A 23,348-nucleotide genomic window follows, 5' to 3' on the forward strand; every position below is an offset into this window, starting at 1 on the left:
ATCACAACAAGATTTATAAGCTGATAGACAAAGATAAAAGCCAACACAAACAGGAGACTGAAGACAACTTCATGTTTCTTTTTACCTGAGACATCCACATAAGGGATTTCAAGAGCTTTTTCAGTTTCACTTCAATTAAACAAGATCAAACCCAAACACTTGCCTGATCTTCACTTTCTATTTTGTCGCTCACATCCTTCTTGCCTTCCCCTTCTCCAATACCACCATCCTCATAGTCATGGAACTCTGTTGCTCCCTCTCCTGCTTCATCTTCAAGTAACTCTTTTGGCAGACAAAATCCCTGCAAAGGTGAACAAAAACTCAAAATCTTCCTCAGTTGTAAGTACATTTTTCAGCTTACTTTCTACTCAAGACTTTTACACATTAACTATGCTTGCCATAAAGCCAGTGTTATCTCTAATAACTTACCTTCAGAGCAAGCTCTGTAAAAATGCTGGTTAGAACAGAAAGAAGTTTTCCAGTACTCCTGTGAGACGCCAGTGAAATGGTGAGGTAGAACAGGATGAGATCTGAATATTTGCAGAGCATGGGCTTCAGACGCACCAGCAAATAGCAGGACTGGTCGAAGAACTACAATTAAAACAAAAAACCAGCTGTCAGTCATTACTTGTACTTACTGACATGCACCTCAGAGAAGCTTATGACAATGATTGAAAACAGATGCTCAAAGCAGAAATATCAGTAGATGAGTTTAAGTACAATTTCTAACATTTCTGGAGCTTTTGCTAGATTTTTCACCAAAGCTTGGTCTTCTTACTACAGAAATGTCTGGCTTTTGCACTACAGAAGACTACTTTTATTTGTCCCCAGTTTCTCACATACTTCTAAGGCACTGGGCAAGAAGAAGCAATGCATGTTTACCCACCAAAGTAGTTACAATTCCAAATCTCTCAAGACCCCTAAGCCAAAAAAGTCATGAAAAGAAAAATTTTACCTTATGTTTATATGAAGTGCAGTCTTCCCTGTAAGATTTCAGGATCTCCAGGAGTTCTGAAACACCTAAAATTGCCTTTTGCACATGTAAAGCCTCCAAATCAGCAGACAGATCTTCATCCAAAAGTTTAGTTATATGTCCAGCTTTAATCACATCAAGTAAGGCTGCATCCTCTTTGTTTGAAACACATGAAAAAAAATGGAGATCAAGTCAGACGTGATATAAAAATGTCATAGCAATCAATCTAGAAATAGCCACCCTATCTGTTTAAATAGACAATTTCTATTAAAATAGCGATTTCCTTGGGTACTAGTACCTCTGACTCACACTATTTAAGAAATTTTAAGGTATGCATAGTTTAAACTCTTCTGCTCCCCACTCAAGTACATTGACAAACTTACCATTTTCCTCTGAAGATTTTTCTTCCTCTTTTCCACCTTCCTGTTTTCTCTCTACCAAACACTGAACAGCATACAGAACAGCATGGATAACAGTTTCCACTTTTGTTGAGAATTGCTCCACAAACTCTTCCTCTGGCTGTTGATTTCCTTTTGAACCATAACACAGGCAGTTTTACAAACTTGTAAACATCAGATTACAGATTCCTATGTTTCCTTTATGCAAGGACAATGACAGCACCATGCAACTTTTACTACACAGTTCTACCAAAATCTCCTTGTTAATCCTGACCTACAACTATGGTGCAGGATCCATCAGTAATAGAATTGGTAAAAAAATTATACTGCACAAATGAAGTCTGGAGTAAATTTTGCAAGTTTTCATTTCTGAAGTTTTTGAATATCAGAAGGAACACAGGGCCACCTTCAGCAATAACCAAGCTAATAAATTCTTCTGTCTTTACCAACATTACAAATCAAGTGGAGAAAAATTATCCTCACCAGTGTAATTTGACACAGAAGCAAGAAGCTGTGTTCTCCAGGCTGTGAAGTGTGAACATGTGTTATTAACTTCCTCTTGTATGTACTTTAGGCTCTTGATTAGGGCCATCTGATTTGCAGCTTCCATGTCTTGTCCATTTGGAAGAAACAGGGACTCTAAGCTTTGTAACTGGGCTGAGACTTCCAGCAAACAACTCACAGCTGATGAGCAAACTTCAAAGTCTCTCCTGCAACAGAAATACCATAATACTGAAAGAAGAACCAACAGTCCAACTTAAGATGAAACTTTTTCTTGGTCATGGATAAGGGAGAGGCAGCATATCTCCACTCTGAATTAAATAAAAGATTTGACAGAAAGCTTATAGTCACACTGTTTGAAGCAGAGAGAAAATTAGAAAATTGTTATTAAATAGGCTGCAAATGTATTTTAAAATGAAAATTTCTTCATTTAATTTATATTTGAAATTCACCTCCTTAGCTAAGGAGCTATGGGGATAAAATCCTGAGAGACCAAAGTCAAAGTGGGAAGCTGAGACAGAAATTTTTTTCACTTGTCAAGGGAGTGGGAGAAGACTTTAAATTTCTTTAAAGAGTCAGACACTGCATTTTGCAAAAAAAAAAAAAAAAAAAAGAACAGAAAAATGTTTGAAGAGCACCTGAACCCACTGTTCAATATATGCATAGGTGAAAATTTTCAAAATTACTTTACACATACTATGTGAACATAAAGAAGAGATGCTCATGTGTAGAACTCACCAGGAATAGAAGGAGGTCTCATGGGACTGTTGTCTTACTCTGTCCACCTCTGCTTTCATGGCCTTCACATTTGCTATCATTGCAGTCAATTGTGTAGCTGTCTGCAGCCACAGCTGATCCTTATTTCGCATCCTGCACCCAGGAGGCAACTGCTCAGCTGTCACTGGAGACAAGTGTTTCAGATCTGAGGGAATCAGGTCAGGTATTCCTGCAAGAACATCTCCCATTTCAGGGACTGAACTCTGAGCAATGTTGGGTTTCACATCGGTCCTTTCACTGTCACTGCACCTGGCTGACTCTTCTTTTGGGCAGCACTGGATAAACCAGGACAGCTCCTCGAGAACCATCACACACTGCATGCAGAGCTGCTGCAGTCTGTCCGTCCAGCGCTGAATACTGTCTTGAGGAGGAAATGCTGCATTGTAGTCTCCATCAGCAGTCAACCCAGAATCTATCTCTTGTATACAGCTCAGGAGGTTCCTAGTTAAGAAGAAAGAAAGAGAATTTATAATCACTGAGTTTTATGTTGTACTTCATTTTTAAAAGATCTACCTTTAATTTTTTTTTTTTTAATCTAGATAACTTGTCCTGGAAAAACTAAAACAATAGTTGTTTGGTTTTTTTTTAAAGTTAGTTAATCAGTGATTTTTTTCCCTCTCTGAATTATGAAATACTAAAAAGCCCTGGAAATCTGATTTGCTATGAAAGTCATAGTAATGCAGGTAAGTGTCCTGAAAGTTTTGCTATTTCTGTGACTGTAAAGCCGAGGAGTTTGTTTAGTTGGGGGTTTCTGTTAACTCATTTTTTTCATTTACTGGCATTAGAATAAATTTTGCACTAGTAATCCCCAGTCCAGAATTCCTTCTCTGTACAAAGGTACTAGCTCCTAACCTGACTTCTAGAAGTTTTATGGACTACAGAGTGCTAAGCACAAATATGCTCAACAAAGGTGACATTTGCAATGACTCCGATGACTCAAGCAATGAAGTGAAAGATCACACAGAGTAAGAACGATTCTTACACACTTTTCCTTTTACAATTTTGACACGACATCCAGTATGTCCCACCTTCCTAGAATTTTTCTTTGTAAGCTGTAGATGCTTTATTTATTTTGTCTCAAAATACCATCATTTTTTATTTGCCCCAGATCATTTATTTGCCCCAGGTTAAGCCAACAACTTCAATGTAAACAAAATTAACTTAGGCCAATACCAAATGAGAGAGATATAACAATCTGTAAGTTTAATGGTTTAACTGTGTAATTAAAAGTACAGGAATTAGTTCACATATATGCCTTACTTGTTCTACAAAATTATTTTGATTCTAAAATACTGGCTGCAGTGATAGGATAAACTTAAATCTTTTCTATCTAGGCTTAAATTGAGGGGAAGAGAAATAGGGAAACAGAGAAAAAGTTGTTATTTTCTTCTACCTTATTTTCTGTCTTTCTTGAACTGATTTGCTCACTGTCAAAACTTCTTTCCAACATTTCAAGGCTGGAAATATTGAAAGTTGGAAAGAAGAAAATACCTGAGTAAGATCCACTGTTCTGTCAGTGCAGTAAGAGATCGCCTCTGTCTCACAAGCATCTGCATGAGGTGTGCAGTGAACCCTTTGCAGCGTTCAATGCTGCCTAGTCCAATATCCTAAACAAAACAGAGACAGCAAAAGTGAGAGGGAACAGTCAGATGAACAACAAGACAATAGCAGTCTGTGTGCCTCCATTCCACTGAGCAGGCTGAAAGATTATGGGTTAATTGAACAAGCATTACAAAATTTGCATATAGATTTGCCTTTCAAGTAACTTCTGCAACAGTCACTCACATTACATTTCACTCCACTGCAGCAATTCTTGTTAGGAATTTGGTTCCAGTATTAAAACTACCTTATATAAATAATGACTAAAGTCTGAAGAGTTACCAGCCTAAATGCTTTACATTCATGACCAATGCTACAGCCATTCATTTTACCAGATATACTGACAATTACTTTCACTCTTTTCATTAAAAGTGGTCACATCTTAAAGGTCAGAATAAATGGTCACAACACAGAGCATAACTGATCACAGTCACATTCCACTGTTTGTATTCAGTATCAGGTGTGACTTTGATAAGAACATGTTGTAAAACAAGGGGTAAAGCATAGTGAGAGGAAGAACATCTGGAAGAGATGCTTTTTTTTCTAAAATTCTGGAAAAGTGGTTCTCGTATGGCAGAGATAATTTGTCTGTTCTAGTAGTTTTAGACCAATCTTTAAATGAAGAAATATATTAGCGCTTTTTGTGTTTGACACAGACTCCAGTTATCACTATCAACTGATTCCTTCAAGAATACTGAGTAACATTGGGATTATTTTCCTTACAAGTTTGGATTCAGCATGTTTCATGAGTTTCTTCATGCACAAAAATTAGGCAATTAGGAATCTGCTGGGATGAAAAATACTGTACACTGAACTGATCATTAACTTCTTTCCCTAAACCAATTTTGTCCCTTCATAAAACAGCAGGTTTCAACATGCTGCATTTAATGAGCGCTACGAAAGTGTCATAGTATCATATTACACAACACAGCATTATCTCCCATTATCACTTTTTTACTACTGGAAATTTCAGTCCAAGCTGGTAAAATGAAGTTAACAGAACTAAGATTCTGGTTTTACTTTGCTGGTTTTACCTTGGCAGGTGCTAACAAGGCTGTCTGGAGCCGAGAGTGACGTGCAAGTGACCGATAGAAGTACTTCTGGCACCCATCCCAGGCAGAAGAAATCTCTGTCAGCAACCTGGCAGAGCACAAAGAAGTATGGTACTAAAAATTACCACATCATGCTGGAGCCACCAGGTCAGCTCTTCAACACAACCATTTTGCCTGAAATTTGTTATTTTGAAAATGCATTGATCTTGCAATTCTTAACTTTCTCTAAAAATATTCTAGTTTTAAGAAAACATTTAAATTTAAAAATAAATTCTAAGGAAACCCTAAGGCAATAGCAGTAAGATCTCTATTTTTGAATACCATTTAATGCTTTAATAGTGATATTGTTTTTCTTCCCCCCTACGCAGCTAAATTCAGCCATTCTTTTCACCCTGATACATAAACCAAATGCTTACATCCCTGGACAGTAACCAGCATGTCTCAATGACAAAAAAAAAAAAAAAACACTTGACAGAAAAGCAATTTAAAAAAAAAAAATCTGAAAAAACATCTTTCCCCTAAGAAAGCTTTTCCAGTAATGCCCACTTTGAAGTATATGTATTTTCTCCTGAAATATCCCATTAATTGAAGACAAAACAATGAAAAAATCCCTGAAAATCACAGATCACCTTCAATAAAATCAAAAGCAGTTTATACTCTAATATACTGCTAGCAAAACATCCCAGGCAAGGCTGGACAGGGGAGGGCTAACTGAAATCTAATTCATGGAAAGAATGAAACTGAGGGTACAGTTGGTAAAGTGCAAATTTAGAAAAAAAAACAAAACCCAAAAAAAAAAAACCAACCAAAAAAAAACAACCAAAAAAAACCACAAAAAAACACAAACAAAAAACCCCCAAATCCTTGCTCAGTTGTACATACCAAACTGGGATGTAATGGGAGGAAGGGAATATCCAAAATCCTAAATGAATTACTGTCCAGAAATCGCAGTCTAAACCAACAAGCCATAAATTCTCTACATTACAGCTGCAATTCACACAATCTGAGGGTAAGAAGTCCTGGGTACATACGTGGCATCCAGTTCATGGGTAGAACCCACTGCAGCCAAGGCACTACGCAAGTCCAGGGGACGGAGGTAGAGAACTTGCTGGCAGTCCTTTGAACGGGACCAAGAGAGACCTTTCCGGTACGACAAACCTGGAATAGAATTTCAGCACACATCCTTTGATGCCCTCGTTTTTCATATGAAAAATGTCACTCACACATTTGGTAGTAAGACATCAAATGTTCTTATTTTGACAAGCCTTTGAACAGGCTACAAGTTTTGTAATGTAAGAACACACTGTAGCTGAGCTATCTTGAGCTGAACAACACAGCTGAAGTAAGACTAACATAGACCTGTTTATGTTATGTACATTAAGTACTTTTAACTGCCCCATATCCTTTAAGATATCTGAGCTAGGGATCATTTTTAAGACATGAAAAGGCTGATGAGTGAGAAGGGTAAAGGTGTTACGCTACATCGTATTATGGCGGGTTTAGATATACTGGCAAAGATAGTAAAATGCTCAAGAACTCTGTACTTTTAAACCAAGCCTATTTTTAGTGGAAACTCACCTGTTTTAGCAAGGCTTTTAAAGAGATCTGACAAAGCCCGTTGCTTTTGCATCTGAATATGCTTTGCCTCTGATTTCTGCTTCTCCTTAGTTGCTGTCTGATCAAATGTTAAATTTTGCAGTTCAGCTACAGAAACAATAATACCACCTGTACAGAAGACAGCAGACAAAGGTATGAGATTGAAAATTTAATGTAAACAAAGCAGCTTTAGGAAGACAACTATATATCTGCACTTTTTCCTGATTTGTTCCATTTATGTTATAGAGGTCAAGTGTGGTATGGAAATCACAAGAAAACCTAACCTGTGAACTGGTCGAGATTTTCCACCAGGTTTAAGAATGAATTATTTTCTGTAACTGCTGTACACATTTTCTTCATTTTCTTTGTCAGCTTAGACAGACGATACTGAAGAGATTCTGTATGAAATGTAATGACACCCTGATGTTCTGGGAGTGCCCTCTGAAAAAAAAAAAAGGAAGAAAATTATACACAAATACTCAAAGCTCTCATTTGATCCCTAGGAGTAAATCACTTTTGAAAAAGGGCTAAATTCTGCATTCATCTGAAACCCCAAGACATGTTATGTGATTCTTTCATCAGTTCAGCACCAACACCTGAGAAAAATCATAACACACGTATGTCAGGCAGACATTAGTTTTGAACAGTCAAGTGAATGAAAGATGCTATGATCTTGCTGTCTCAGGTGTTTGTCATTACCTCTATGAAAACGATAATCACTCCTTCAGGTCAGCTTCCTCTGCCTTCCAAGTTTAAAGGCATTAACCTAAATCACTAATGCCCCCAGGATGTCAGGGGGAACATTAGTGATTTAGGTTAATGCCTCACTCACTTTCCACTCGACAGGAATTTTGTTTTTAAAGAGCAACAAAAACAGTGTGCAAGTAGAAATTATTAAATACCGGAATTAATTCCTCAGCATATCCAAACCTTTTCAATTTTTTTGTTCAATTTTTTTTTTCTCAATCTCAATTGTTTGAATACATCTTCTTTAAGGAGTGAAGACAACATGGAACTGAAAGTGAAAGTGAAATCAATAACCCTGTTAACTATCAGTAACAGGCTTACAAATCATTCACTAACAAACAAAACCCTCAATCAATCAAATGCATTAGATTTGCATTAAATTTCTGCCTCCTTGCTCTACCCTCCTGTACAGGACATGAGCGAGATCAGCCTTGCCCTTGGTCTGAAGAAATGGAACAAATGCTGAGAGTAACTCAGCATTTCCCACTCACCACCAAATTCTGATGAGTTATGATTGTCTCCTTGCATCTTGTTAATAAAAACCAATGATATGAATAGGAATCTCTTTCAGGAAGAAAATTAGCTGACTTCCTCTCTGAGCTGGGCAAATTAGAGACATACTAAACTGAGACTCTCTGGAACAGGATTTACCATGCATCAGCTTGTCCAAGGCAAATGTTCACAGTCCACAAACTGTCAGTCAACAGCAAACATATGACAATATAGTGCATTCCCTTATCAGTATCCAAGCCAAAAGTGATTTAATATTTAATCAGACCTCATATACACACAAATCCTACAGCTACATCATTATTTGTTTGGGTCCTTGTTTATCAAAAAAAAAAAAAAAAAAAAGAGTAATAATAACTTCAACTCCCAGGCTATTTTACTTCACTAATAGAGAAGTAACAAATTGCTGCAGACACTATGTAAGCAAATGGGTGATGAAATGTGTAACAGCCTCATCTCTGTGTATCAGACACAGATACAGTACCATGCTTGTCATTCCATGCTGCATTCCCACCCATCTGCAGTGTTGCATAACACTGAACACAAGTAAGACCGAAAAAGTTTATGATATATTCAACAGATCTGACACTTACATAAGATTTTCCTGCATAAATCAGTGAAAAGCAACATATAGATGAGAATAGAGAAACTGTTCTTCCCACACTTAGAATAACTAATTCAGTCACCTTGGTAACATCTGTTCTAGCAGACAGAACCTTTCTCAAGGTGTTGTTTAGCCTCTGAATTTTGGTTTCTTTGTTGTCAGACTCTTCTTGCTTTTGCATGCAGTCCAGCTGCTCTTCCTTACCAATTTCCACCAAGGCAGGCTGACACGGCTCATCCAGAACAACTTCAAACTTCTTCATGAATTTAAAGAGAGTTCTAATTACCAAAGGAAAGCAAAAAATTACTGGGTTTTGTAATCCTGGAGATCTCTCAGCTGCTGGAAATAAATGTTTTCACTGTGTTATGAGCAGAAGAAATATTTCTGCATTCCAATGTAACATCATAGAGAAATCATCTAGAAGGAAGGTTTCAAAAAGGGGAGCTTTATTTTAAGTTCTGACTTACCTGCGTATTTTTTCCACTGACTGCTTTATAGCCCAGAAGCTGACATCATTCCACCTGGAAATCTTCACAAATTCCTATGAAGAAAATAAATAATCAATGTGATTACTTAGGTAAATGCAATTAACTATTTCCATCTTTTTAAAGATGATCTTTAAACCTTATCAGCTATGATGATCTGGTAGCCTTAAAATGCCAAACATTTTAGTAAGTGAGCAAATTATTGTACAGGCATCTTATTAACATAATATTTGCAATGCATAAAAACTGCTGCATAGCCAGATGTTGTGAAAGGAACAGGGGCTTCACCCCTGGGTAGAAACCTTCATGGATAAATGGGACTGATCAAACATTAAAGCTTTCAATCAACTCCTCCCCCACCTCAAGAATTAATTCTTGTCAAAGAAAATGTTAAGTTTAGTAAGGATTTCAGTGGCCAACAGAACTATTATAGACAAATTCAAATAATATCTGCTCCACTGTTCCTTTGATTAGACCAATACATTGTCTGAGCCAAGTCTCCTTTTACCTTAAGTTCCTTTTCTATGGGCTGACGAAGTTCAGTGATTTTGGCCTCAACACACTCTGAAAACTGCTTATAGTAATTGTATAGATTCCACAGGATGCTGCACAGAACATCTAGAAGGGAGAAGGGACAGATAATAACAATAATAACAATCATCACCATCATCATCATCCTTCTTTTACAAGAAAGCAGTTTTCAGTATCATTACAATAAATACACCCCAGTTCTTTTTGGAACCTCAGCAACACCGAAAGATGGGGTAAATTGACCAACACGGAAACAGCCCTATTGGTTTGTGTTCTATTTATGAGCTCAGTGACCTGTTTGGAAAGTCTGGAATACCTGATTGCAAGATTGCTGTACAAATAACTCATCATAGGTAGTGCTAACAACTTACCCTTTTCTGCCACTTGAGGCATCAGCAAGACATGGCAATGGAAAACCAGCAGTACTTGGAGCCGTGCATGAAACTCTCCCAGAGTAGAGCCTTCAATGAAAGCCTGTAACGTGCTGACCAGCGTTTTCAGATCCATTTGCTCAGTTCCTGAACATTGCACCAAAAATTCAGAAAGTGAGAGGAAAAAAACCCATAAAATATCTACTTGAAAATTGTTGTCTGGTCTTTATAACTTTCAATTAAATATTGAGTCTCAATTAGGAAAAATTCAAAACAAAATAGGAAAGGGGCAGAGAGGGGAAGAATTCTGATTCAGTAAGTAAAACTAACAAACACACTGGAAGAAAGGAAAGGGAACAAGAAGCAGCATTAAGATAGTGACTGAGAAGGTCAGTAATATGATGAATTTCAGAATCCACTGAGCATTTACAGAATACTTGCTATTCTCTATGAATGAATGGCTTTTTCAGTCATAATAAGCAACAGCACAAATAAGTCACTGCCAGTTCCTCAACTCCTCAAAGCCATGAGGACAAAAATAGATGAGAAGAATCTGGTAGAGAATACAGTGTCTTTTAGAGTATTATCTGTGGAAGAAGACATGTCCTCTTGGAGATGTAATATAACTGAAGGATCTGAAGCTCATTGAGTGCATTAAGTAGCCATGAGATTGGAAACTTGGCCTCAAGCCAGAAGATACTGCTTTCATCTTGACAATTCCATTAGTTTTGGGGGAGGTAAGGTGCTGCCCCTCATTCCCCTATTTTATGTAACATGAACACATGCAGACAGATTTGCTAAGGACAGTATGTACCAAAACCTGCTTACTCTAAGAATTCTTTAGGCTTTATACAGAATGTTAAAAGCAGCTCAGCTGGGATATGAATTATTCTTTCTGCAGCTAAAAAAACAAGGTGCCTTTTCCAGTTGCAGATGGAGGCCTCCTACCCTCCAAATCTGTTTGAAATGTTTGTATATGCATGATGTACAGCTATCACAATCCTACTTTCTTTCAGATGCTTTTTAAAGACATCTTTTCTTTACATCACAACACAGGCCCTATGATCTACAAGTGGTTCCACAAATATATACACAGTTCATTCCATATGGAAAACCCTACATGGTCATGGAATTTACTTCAGGGCAAAGAACCATACCCAAAAGGTCATTGTCAAATTCTGGCATATAGGACCTTAATCGTACATCCGTAGTAATTACTAGAACTGCATCACATTTTCTTAAGGCCAGCACTTACCTTCTGTGTTTGCCTCTGTCTGTTCTTGAACATACTTCTCAATCATCTGATAGACTGAGAACCAGTGCTTTGTGGATTTCTCCACATGCTGCTTCATAATATTGTCCAAACTTACTGACCAGCAACTAGAAACAATAAGAAAAGGGAGAGAAATCAAAAATATCATGGGTACTTTGGGTTCAAAACAACCAAAATTTGCTTCCTGTTTCTATTAAACTAATGGGAAATTTAGCAGGATGAAAGAATCTACACATAAGCTTAATACATACAATCAACTTCTGAGGATCATTGTTTTGCTACCATTATTAAATATGAGAGAAGAAAAGAGAGGGTAAAGCAAAATCCATCAGAGGCAGGTTCAAAATGCTTATTTTCTCAGAAATTGAGGTAGACTTGGTTTAATTCCTGATTGTGACATACTGTGGCTATAAAAATTTTGCATGGTCTTTAACAGGAGACTGGACAATAATTTTTAAGGACAATTTATTGATGATTATTAAACAGACAAAACCCTGCAGGCTCAGAAAACCCTATGATGAGTTACAGCCCTGGTGAAGTATTGTTTCTACTTCTCCTGAGGCAAAAACGTAGAGTCACCACAGCCTGGACATGCTCATTCTGATCCACTACAGCTCCTCACTGGTGGTCTCTTTCCCACACATATTTTCACCATGACAGATACACAGAAGCATGTTCCAAAATTAAGGCCATTCTGTATTAGAGTGTGCCTCCATGTGGAGATGAAAGGTTACAGTATCTAAGGAAAAGCAGCATGGAAGGACAATTCTTACTTCAACTCCAATCTACGCCACTGAATGATCAGTTGTGTGACCAGATCGAGATGCTTCCGCAGGGACAAGGCCCGACTAGCATTTTCCTCCCAGTCCTAGGAAAGAGAAGTTCCCCTTTACACAAAGCCAGAAATTAGTCACAGCCTGGCAAAACTCATTGCATTACTCTGGATGAGAACTGGGTTCTTGCTCTTTAAACTTTCAGCATGGAGCAAGTTAACTTCCCCAAATCCTGACAGACAGCTTTCATGTACTGTGCTTGTAACATGGTACCAAATATAGGTAAGGAAACATAAAAGAGAAAATGAACTTGACCTTAGACTTCTTCTTACCTGTGCCTTTGCAAGAAGGATTTCCAAGCCATTCAGAAACTTTGAGAGGGGACTAGAAAGTGGAAAACTCCGGATTCTGTCCATCACCACTAACAGCTGCAGCACAAAACGAAAAACATTCAGCAACTGCACTTCAACAGAAGAAGCCATGAAATTGAGTTAATTTCTATGAGCATAACTCACAAGAGATAAGAACTTTTTTCTTTTTTACACATTTTTGAACTGCTTTCTCAATTTAGTATGAGATCACTAGGAGTTCAGTAAGGCCAACACAACTGGGGAAGGGAGCACAAATTACCTAAGGCAAAGAGCTCATATGGAATCTGAGTTTCACATTACCCCAAGAAATGCAACCTGAAGACAATATAGATGCTGTAAGAGGGACTAAAAAGAATTATTCTAAAGCATTATGAAAGAAAGAACTTCAGAAGAAAACTGAGTAGAAGCAGCAAGACCTCAGGGATCTTTGAGCTATGGCAGACTGAAGACTGCTTAAAACTCTAAGCTCAGACTTAGCAGAATCCCACTTAACATTTCATGATTAGAATAGAACAGCTATAATAAACACAGTAATACCTATACCTCTTATGAATAAACAGGAATGATTTCAAAACATCTGCATAAGTAATACAACATCTATGCAAGCATATCAATGTGTCTGCACACGTCTGTGCATGTCTATACACATATTCACACATAAATGCAATCCTGAAATGCTCCAAATATTTTGTTTTTACCTGCACAAGTACAGGATGCTCTGGCCATTCCTGCAGTAGCCCATTTATTTCTTTAGCAAAATTGTCAAGTACAGGTTGGCACTGTCGGACTTGCTGAATATTGGGATGCTGATAGAAGTCATATGGGCCATCTTGCTGCAGCACAAGATCTGAAGTCACTTCCTCAAAAAAGGTATTGTGAAGAAGAGCGCTTAGCAGAAGCTGGCTTCCCAAAAGACTGCCATTCATTTCAGCACCTAGGGAGCAAGTAAGGAAGACATCACACGTGCTATTAGTTATTTTTTCAGTTGAATAGATAAAGTTAGGGGGATTTTCCCCCCTGTATCCCAAGCCTTAGCATGTTATCTTTTACAAGGATGTAAGACTATAACACTGAAACAATGAGATTAAGTATGTCTCATGTTCCATACTCCAAGTTTATAGTCTCTATTTTATCAGACTTTTCTATCAAAGTACAGTGAGTGTCATAAAGGCAGGCTGTAATCCTGTCAGAAGAACAGATCATCTGTATATAAATTTCCATCAAGGAGATACTATTATAAAGCGAGGCTCAGTGAAAAAGTAATCCAACACACAAAAGTAATCCCACATACATTATAGCTAAGGTGCAAACAAAAAATAAGGTACTGTAGAAACAACAGCCCTTATCTGCTTCATCTTTATTGCACACATGCCTTTATTAGATCAGAACCGAAATACATAGCTGTGCTTTAATAAGTGATGATTCTGAGTTCTCACACATTGTAGAGAAAATTTACACATCAAGTTTTCCCAAATTCAGGGTGGAAAAAAACCCCACAATACCTTTTTTACTTCATATACATAAGCTAAACTTAAAACAATTCTTTAATGAACTTCATTGCAAAAATTTACTTTTGGGAAATTTCTTCAAGTGCTTTATCTTCCACAGGACTATGCAGATCCTATGATCAAAATTTCACTCAGTAGTCAATAGATTTTTAAACTGGGTTGGTCATCTACATTACCAAATGGAATTTAAAAAATACATAGAAGAATAAAATATCAAAGCATTCCACAAGACAATTCTGAACATGGGACAAATTCTCTGTGAAAAGGATCTTCTGTCTTGTGCATTTCCCCATAACAGGTGTGTTTAATGAACTGTAATGTGATTTTGAAACAAATCTTTACAAATCTAAACCAGCATATCTCAAATACTGCTAACAGTCTTACCAATTAAAGGATAGAATTGTGACACCAGGCATGCACCAGTCTGATAGCAGGAAATAAATGTACTGAAATAATGCTTGGCTTGATGAGAAGGCAGACTCTGTTGATACCACAGGGATCGAGCAAAGTTTAAGCACAGCTGCTGATGAACCTTCATTACTGTTTGCATGGAGCTCTTGGACAAAAGGGCTCTGTCAGCTTCTAGCTGGTCTTCCACTGGATCTTCAGTTTCCATTTTTTCTTCTAGGCTTGGCTCAGCTATGATATCTTCAAAGTCCTGCAAATTACATGATAATTAAAAGTAAATTTTAATTTCTTCCTTTAATGCCTCCTCTCCCTATCTCCTCTTTTGCTTTTTTTTTTCTGGCATTGCAGCGACATGCTAACGATTTGCAGCTGGTACCTAGACAGACTGCCAGTCTAAAACTGAACACAGGCGTACAGAACATTTCAGGGTGTAACTACAGCAGGCAAGAGTGTAGTACAGTGATCTCTGGGCTGCTGCCAACTAAATCCCTTTGCAGAAAAAGCAGCAGCAGCTGTGTCTGCTGATAAACCACCTCAACACTCTGTGGTTGCTTGAGGACCTGAACAGCTCTGTCCCAGCTGCTTTATTTAATCAAGGAGATCAAGGAATTTATTTAATCAAGCCTTCTCCAAACACAGTAGAACCTCAGACTACCTTACCTGCTAAAGAAGTAAAATCCCAGCTTTTTACAAGTAACTGTATTATCATTCAGTTATATAATTTGGGATTATTCACCCAAACCACAGTACAGTTCAAACCTGGAAATTAATCCCAAAAACATTTTTCAACCAAAAGGTAAAATAAACCACAGGCACATAACTGAATATCTACCAAAATCTATCCCAATTTGGCTTTTGGTTGAAGGAAAAACTGCTTCATTCCTCATGTCATTTACAACATTTATTTTCAGGAGTAACTTCACATGTAATTTTTGTGTTTCTTAAGAGTTGCAGCTATTACCTTTTCATGAAAAGGAAATCTCCTCCTGAATTCTTTTTCTTCCTCTTCTTCCTCGCTCCGTCCTTTCCCATGACTTTTACTCCTGTACCTGTACAGGCTGCGTTCCATTGCCTCCTGCTCCTGGGCACGGCGTTCCTGCTCATCCCATTCATTTACAATTGCCTAAGGAAACACAAAGCAAGATGCTTCTACACAAGTTAACCTTCAACATAATCTCCTATTCCATCAATGGGGCAGCATCTATTTTGCTTGGCTCTTCCCTCCTCTGTGGTCTACAAAAGTAGAAATCAATACCATCTAACATTTGTGAATTGCCCTCTTAACAAGCTAATGAGGAAAAGCAAAGAAAATACACAACAGAGTACTTGACCAAGTTCTAGTCTCCTTTCTTAAACATTTAATAAAGAAACTCACAAAGATAGCATTGGGGTGGGTTTTTTTTTTGTGTCCACCTTTGGGTTTTGTTGTTTGGGGTTTTTCTTACATAAATAAAATATTAGCTAATCATTACAGGCTATCGTTTCATGCCTTGATAAAGTCAAACAAGTTAATCCAGTATATTAAATTATCTTTTACAATTAATTGGGAAAAATGTAGAAGATTTTAAAGAACACCACACTAATAATTTTCAAGATAAGGACCTCTAAAGATCATCTAATACAATCCCTCTGCCATGGGTTGGGACATCGTCTACTAGACCAGGTTGCTCAAAGCCCCATCCAATCACTCTCAAACACTTTCAGGGTTGCAGCATTCACAACTTCTATGGACAACCAGTTCCTGTGTCTCACCATACACATTTCCAAACAATTATTTTCATACTCAATCTAGACTTACCCTCTTTCAGTTCAAAACTCTTACGCCTTGTCTTACAAGCCCAGGTAAAAAGTCCCATTCCCTCCTTTTTATAAACCCATTTTACATACTGAAAAGCCACAAGGTCTCCTCAGAGACATCTCTTTCCCCAGCCGAACAACCCCAACTCTGTCAGCCTTTCTTCACAAGAGGGGTGTTCCAGCCCCCTGATGATTTCTGTGCCCTCCTCTAGAGCTGTTTTAGCAGATCCAGGTCTTCCACAGGGGACAAGTTCAGAGCAAGACTCCCAGTTATGGGCGTCCAGAGCTTACCCGACACAGATGTCTGAAGAGCTGCAGAGATTTCTGGTCCATCTCTCCTCTGGATAGTACATGGCACTGAAGATGCAACAAAGCATTCACCAGGAGCTGTTCCAGAGTTGGGGATGGCTGCTCAGCTGCCTCAGATCCTCCCTCAGAGTGCTTCAGAGAGAACTTTTTAAGTCCATTGAGTACCCCAACTGAATTCACTGAGCATATAATTTCTGCCCGAGCAATGTAAGTGGGAAAGGCACGGCCAACAGAAGGAAATGCCAACAAAGAAGTGAGGAGGTTGCTGAGGTCAGCTGGGCACACAGAGCTCTGCAGCACCGCATTTGCTTCAGAAGCCACTAATCTCATGCCATGCTGCAGCTGCAGGATGGCAGCCTGGAGGGGAAAGATGGCATCAGGGAACACAGCATACTCCTCTGCCAGGTGTTTTCTGAACTGATGGTGGGATTGTTGCCATGATGCCTCTTCATTTAACAGGTTCTGTACAGCCTGCAGTGGTTTAGGTCTCTCTCCACGGAGGAACTGCAGGAGGCGGGCTAGAAGGTCTTGGACTGATGAAATCTGTGCTATGCTGTTGACGTACTGGTGAGCCTCCTGGTACAAGCAATCATACAGTGGAGCGGCAGGCCTGAAGGCCTTCCTTCTAGAAAGACTGCTTATTTGCTCCTTCAACCTTTGCATTCTTTCATGCAACTGCCTGTTAAGAAGTAACATTGACTGGTTTAGACATGGGAGTATTTTTTGCACGAACTTGTTTAAATAGATCTAATGTAGCAGTCAGATACAGGAGAAGAATAACCAGAAAATACTCTGCTAGTTTGTGTGAAACAGCAAATAAGGAAAAAACAAGGGACAGCCTTTTAGCCCACAGGTGTAGCCTTCTTCTCTCCCTGCCACTTCAACAAACTTCAAATACTTTTTTCTTGCTACCTGACAGCTCTGTGACCATTAGGAAAAAAAATAATATCACAAGCAATCGGTAAAGCTCACTCTTTCAGAACCTGCTTTCAGTTATTAGCATTCTCTTTAAGCAGTAGCATGGAGCTAGCAGATCCTATGTGTACAATAATAAAATAAAAAATTCCTATTAAAAGTGAAAAATAATTAAAAATAGACAGTTTTTATCTCCATGAACACAGAACACACCTGGAAGGCTACAGAAAGGAGAAAGCTCTCTTTGCTTAAAATTTCCTCCTCGAGTTCCTCTGACAAAAAAGAACGACAAAAAGCCCCAAACAAAAGAACAGTGGCTACAGATTCTGAATATCAACAGTGTACTCTGTGTGGTAAGAAATTTAATTGATCCACAGCAACACAGGCAAAGGCTATTGCTAAAATACACACATGTAGATTTTTCCCCAGTAATATCAGCTGAAGAACTTTGCAAAATAGCACTGGCACATATAATGGCCTTGAGAAACTACAGTGACAGATAATTCACCTCACTTCAACTGACTGATAATATTGTCACATTTTAAGGAAAGTATTGTAACTTAAATGCATGGCATTGTTTTTACTTCTGGGCATGGCTTCAACTTCATCAATATACGATGGCCACTGCTTTAACTGTTCTATTTTCAGCAGTACAACATGTACAGACAATTCCTTACTGCAAGTAAGGAGCACAGCTGCTTCTTCTCTACCACCTCAATATGCAGATTGACACTTTAAAACCAGCTACTCTAGTTTCTACAGAAAGAGAGAAAAATTGTAAAGCTTCAGAGCCTGAGCACACAAAGATGACATGTCCACTCTAAAAGAGATGGGTTCAGTGCCTGGGTGTTACCTGATATGGGGATGAATATAGTTGCTGACTGTTTCATCTTCAATACTTTTTCCTGTATGTAGCTGGGACGAAAAATCATGTGTTTTCCATTCACACTCCAGCTGGTATAACTAAAAAGGAAAGAATAAACAGTTCTTATTTCAGTAACCAAGGAGGTTAATGTTCAACTTCTTGAACATTAGAAGAAGTTCTAACTGTATAGTTTAAAAATCATGACCACGCCAAAGTCCTCTGCATTGATTTTATACATAATAAAGGTAAAAGCCAACTTGACTTCATACTCACCTCTTCTTTTGAGTACTTGAGCTTGTATTCTCTTTTAACAGCTGGATCAAACCTGGTCTGTGGAATCCACATCTGGATCTGCACCAAGCCAATGCTCACCCAGAGGCTTCCTCGCCAAGCTGTCTCTGGTAGCTCCTGAAGCCCTTCCCCATAGAACTGATGCAAGCAAGTGAGCAGAAGGAATAGGAATTCTTTAGGAAGTAATTCCTGATCAGTGATGCTTTCAAGTATCTTGAGAAGGTACTCATACGCAACAGGATCCTTGAGGTAGAGCTTCTCACAGCACTCCAAAAATTCTTCTTGAAGATCCACTGGAATCAGATCTACCAGGGCAGAGAGCAGTCTGCCTAGCATTATTCCCTGCAGTCTGGCATCTGTGTGTCTGGAGAAAAAGGAATGAGGAAACATTTACATACTGTAAGCAACCTTCTATAACATGCTTGATTTAAATAACATATATGTGGAAGAGAAGTCTTAATACCTAAAATCTGCTATTGAAGGGACAGCCAGGTTGGTCCACAGCGCTGTGCCGACATTGTGAAGCTGCTGTGCTCTCTCCATCCATTCTCCCAGTGTTACATGGGATGATGACAAGACAGGAAGCCCACTCACATCCCACTGGCTTGTCTTGTTGCTGCTAGTTAGAATTTCAAAGAAGCACTTTGAGAAAACAGCTCGGGTCAAAATGCCTGGGCCCTAAATCAAGAGATTAAGAGTTAGATCGTTCAAATGCAACTTGCTCTGGCTATGCTAGAACTTAAAATATTGCTTCAGAAAACTTGAATTAGTCAACAAGAGCATTCAGCCTAGAATTTGATTAGGTCAGAAGAGACAAACCTTCATAGAATGGCTCACAGGGGATTTAGAGAAGTTCTTTTCTTCTGTTGCAGGCAGTGGCCTCCAAGTCAACCAGTAATCTGGGTCTGTGGCGAAAGTACTGCTCCAAAAGGATGCTAACACAGCATTAACAAGCTGAGATGAGAGAAGAGACATTTCTTCAGGGGATATCTAAGGAGAAACAAAAACCTAAAGGTGAGAATGTACAGGGAGCAAAAGATAATTAAGCACACACATGTAGAAAGGAAGTATGATTCTGTTTTTCAGGAGGGATAGCACAAGATACTCTCCAAGATCCTTTCAAATTCACATAGGATTTGCTTGCATCTACTCAATGAAGAGTAAACTTCCTGAGGTCAGCACTGTCTCCTGTCTGTGAAATAGGCAGCATGTTTACAGAGCAAGTTGTTAGAATACAGCCTGCAGTCCATGACTGTGCAGCCTTTTGTTACAATACACAAGTGTGCAGAGACATGAAACAGGTAAAGCCATCCAATACACAACCACTGTATCATAAATATTAAGCAGAGTTACTAAATGTTCTACAGAACATGCATCAAGTAGCTTTATCAGTCTGTTTGATCTGCAACAGAAATAAAAAATTTTAGAGGCATGGGAACAGAGGAAAGCATTTTTCAGCATAAAATTACTTTTATTATTTACATAGATTCAGCCAGGCTGGCACCTGCCCTCCAAACAATTTCCCATTAGGTCACAGATGGATGTACAGAACAATACTACCAAACAAAATTTACAAAACTATTCTATTTAAGACTTTGTTGTATTTTATCTTTCAACACTGTGTTTTAATTGCATTTTCTCACGGCTCACAGTTAATAACCTCTCTTGTTAAAAGAAGGAACAGCTTTTGTCAGGCAGAGGTAGAAAAACTGCACGTCAAAAATCTTAGTGGTATATGTATTTTGAAGAACCTTTGAAAACTCCAGGAAGATTAAATCAGATCTTTAGTTTAAATAATTATATTAAAATAAAACTTCTTCTTACTTCATTATGGTGCAACAAGTGCCACAGTCCAGAGAGCTGGTGACAAGCAGCTGGTGTCAACTTCAGAGAAAAAGCTATGAACTGAGCTAGATCTGAACAGATGCTTAAGTCTTGACTGCAGTTCTTCCTGTAGCAGGTAAAAAGAAATACAACCTAAGCAGGGCTTAAGCAGGGCACATGAAATAAATCACTTGGATGTTGGAATACCAACCATCAGAGTTCCAACACTTGGATAGTAAAACAAATTAAGAATAGCAAGCAAAGTCACCAAAAGGTTAAAATGACAGCATTTCAAATGCTGGGGAAGAACAGGCACTCAAATAATACCCAAAACACTTGAATCCTTCAAAGTTAAGAAAATCTAAACACAAAAAAAGAGGGGGAAAAGTGTAATGTCCTGCAGCCAGAAGCTCCATGTTGAGCAAAACATACAAAAAACATTTGGGGACAAACCATTTTCTAGGTTTATAGCTTTTGTGAAAAGTCAGAACTTTGCTGAATTCAAGAGTGGACCAGTGATTCTTAAAGTCTCATTACACAAAAAATTACTTTCACTGAAATCCATAAATAGCTTTCTTTTAAGGCATGGTAAACCAGAAAAAAATAAATACACTTGATCTCGTAAAACAACACTAACACTGCTTAAATTAATAATGTTAATTTAAACTGTGATTCTATGTGTGTATAGCTTACACAAAAGGAACCATGCATGCTAGTCTCCTTCCCTCATCTCCGGGTCTAATTCAGTTTTTCTGCAGTAGCCCCCAGCAAGACAGCACAAACATCTTCTGCTGATTCCTGATACACATATATTTGTGTGCTGCACAGATATATATGCACACACACAGAGGTGTATTTAAATCACAAATACATACATACAGGTTTACATGCAGATGTAAAGCACCAAAGTTACAGCTTCTAGCTAGAGATTTGGAATATCATGAAAGGAATATAGGAGTTCTTTCTCCAAACTTCTTCTTACCTTCTTGCACAAGCCTTGGCCATGTAATCTGCTGTTAGTTTGTACTGCCAGAGCACCCCTATGTATTCCATTGCAGGCCACAGCTGAACCTGACTGCAGAGCTGGCTTAGCAGGGCAGGGTCTAACTGCTTGGAGATGGTGTCTTCAGGAAGCCTTTCTTCTGAATAACTGTATCTGACTCCTTCTGCTTTCAGCTGTGAATGTACAGCTTTCAAAAATATCTGTAGCTGACCTGTTTGACAGAATAAAAGAGGCACATAAATGTATGTACTATGTGTCTTATCAGTGAACATTTAACACCCTTTCTGTCTGTGTACAAAAGAATGGAGATGGCAGAAATCATCCTGCTGTGCTCTTCACAAGTGTCACCTACCCAGACTAACATCTTCTAAATGATTGGCTCTTATTATCAAGCCATCAGCTTGCAGCAATGCTTTCTTCATCTTCACTCCTGTGGCAGCAATTTTCACACAGCACATTTTCTCCTGCCATCTACTTTCTCCACAGGCCAATTTTAGCTCCAAGATATTCAGTGGTTTGCTGAGAGCTTTTAACTGAGAAAAACATTCCATGCCCAGTTTATCCTGGAAAAAGGACAATTTGTTTCAGCAGTGCTAACAAAACCACAAACAACATTTATGACTGCAGACAAAACTAAAATTTCAAATTCACATGCACACAACTAAAGTACAAGTATATATAACCAGCCTGAAACAACAGCCTAAAATGAATGTTTTAGTAGCCTGACTCAATACAGCAGGAAAACAGAAATTGAAAATGGTGGCTACAATTCTCCTTGTCAAGTTAGGGTTTTTCCCTTCATCATGCAAATAATACTTCAACTGGGCAACTTATCTAAATCAAGGGCAATAAATACACAAAATAATGAAAAAATACCAGGAGCTACTGTCACTTACAAGAAATTACAGTTTACACCTGCAATTTAAATACATTTGGAGGCTTAGATATATTGGATACATTTGGATGCCTAAATACATTTGGATCTTTCCAAATTCTTAGTAAGCACTGAATGTTCTTCAGCGTCTCAAAGTAACTATGTGCATTTTTTGATAGCAGAGTATCCTTGAGAGAGAAGGTCATCAAAACCTAGGTCTAAGCACTAGTGACCAACACAACTGCACATGACTACTTGCACACTCATTTTAAACAGGGACTTGTATTTTTTAGAAAATTTACTGAATTTTTTTCTTTTTAATTAATTACAACAAATTCTGAAATGCATTAACTCTAAAACTGTCAAATTTAAGAGGCCTTGTTTTGGGAAGTCATAAGGCAGCCCCATCCTGTGCTGTATAAAAGGAAATGCACAGGGTGTTCTAAATACACCTATGTTCACTGAATAAGCAAGTGCCATATTGATATTCACAACACACAGCAAGGAGTAATTTTTTTATTCTCAGGTACCTCTTTCTATTAAGTAAATATTTTCTATACATAGCATAATTAACAGTAGAAATGCTATACCTGGAAAACTGATATATTTCTCAAAAGATATGTACATTAACATGTGCTGAAATTTTCTTTTTAATCAATCTTAAAAATGGATAAGAATTGTGTTTTCTCTGTCCTGAAAAGCAAGTGCTGTAAATATATTAAAGCCTATCTGGACACTGCTGGAAATACAAATCCTTTGCAAACATAATATTGATACCTTAAAAGGAAGGGGTCTTCCTAGAGACTTCTGTAGTATCTTCATATTGGCTGACATACCAGCAGGATTGACCAAGCAGTTCTGAATCTGCTGTGAAACGGATTGAATTTCCCTGGAAATCCTTGTAGAGGAAAAAATTTTAAAAAGGGAGGGACAGATGGGAGAAAAGAAGCCCACAGTTAACAGAAGTTTGAGGAACAAGGCAAAAGGATGCAT

The 23,348-nt window shown here is 38.2% G+C and overlaps 1 protein-coding gene across 2 annotated transcripts in view; it reads right to left on the reverse strand.

The window, feature by feature from the left end:
• The window catches only part of MDN1 (midasin AAA ATPase 1), a 92,442-nt gene that overhangs the window by 15,572 nt on the left and 53,522 nt on the right, over positions 1 to 23,348 (reverse strand). For both annotated transcript variants that reach the window (XM_041480352.1, XM_041480351.1), the window contains exons 55-84: positions 23,133 to 23,253; positions 21,834 to 22,044; positions 21,461 to 21,692; positions 20,479 to 20,605; positions 19,474 to 19,644; positions 19,118 to 19,332; positions 18,637 to 19,018; positions 18,352 to 18,461; positions 16,566 to 17,262; positions 15,439 to 15,600; positions 14,454 to 14,727; positions 13,260 to 13,495; positions 12,523 to 12,618; positions 12,191 to 12,285; positions 11,400 to 11,524; positions 10,145 to 10,291; positions 9,751 to 9,860; positions 9,225 to 9,298; positions 8,840 to 9,035; positions 7,181 to 7,337; positions 6,879 to 7,025; positions 6,332 to 6,458; positions 5,283 to 5,388; positions 4,141 to 4,256; positions 2,611 to 3,090; positions 1,855 to 2,081; positions 1,357 to 1,503; positions 956 to 1,128; positions 430 to 591; positions 164 to 301 (exon numbers count right to left, since the gene is read on the reverse strand). In XM_041480352.1, the coding sequence (XP_041336286.1) occupies positions 164 to 301; positions 430 to 591; positions 956 to 1,128; positions 1,357 to 1,503; positions 1,855 to 2,081; positions 2,611 to 3,090; positions 4,141 to 4,256; positions 5,283 to 5,388; positions 6,332 to 6,458; positions 6,879 to 7,025; positions 7,181 to 7,337; positions 8,840 to 9,035; positions 9,225 to 9,298; positions 9,751 to 9,860; positions 10,145 to 10,291; positions 11,400 to 11,524; positions 12,191 to 12,285; positions 12,523 to 12,618; positions 13,260 to 13,495; positions 14,454 to 14,727; positions 15,439 to 15,600; positions 16,566 to 17,262; positions 18,352 to 18,461; positions 18,637 to 19,018; positions 19,118 to 19,332; positions 19,474 to 19,644; positions 20,479 to 20,605; positions 21,461 to 21,692; positions 21,834 to 22,044; positions 23,133 to 23,253 (5,761 nt within the window). The remainder of the gene's footprint in view (positions 1 to 163; positions 302 to 429; positions 592 to 955; positions 1,129 to 1,356; positions 1,504 to 1,854; positions 2,082 to 2,610; positions 3,091 to 4,140; positions 4,257 to 5,282; positions 5,389 to 6,331; positions 6,459 to 6,878; positions 7,026 to 7,180; positions 7,338 to 8,839; positions 9,036 to 9,224; positions 9,299 to 9,750; positions 9,861 to 10,144; positions 10,292 to 11,399; positions 11,525 to 12,190; positions 12,286 to 12,522; positions 12,619 to 13,259; positions 13,496 to 14,453; positions 14,728 to 15,438; positions 15,601 to 16,565; positions 17,263 to 18,351; positions 18,462 to 18,636; positions 19,019 to 19,117; positions 19,333 to 19,473; positions 19,645 to 20,478; positions 20,606 to 21,460; positions 21,693 to 21,833; positions 22,045 to 23,132; positions 23,254 to 23,348) is intronic.

This window comes from Pyrgilauda ruficollis, unplaced genomic scaffold (genome assembly GCF_017590135.1).
Source record: "Pyrgilauda ruficollis isolate IOZ18807 unplaced genomic scaffold, ASM1759013v1 scaffold51, whole genome shotgun sequence".
Lineage (NCBI taxonomy): Eukaryota > Metazoa > Chordata > Aves > Passeriformes > Passeridae > Pyrgilauda > Pyrgilauda ruficollis.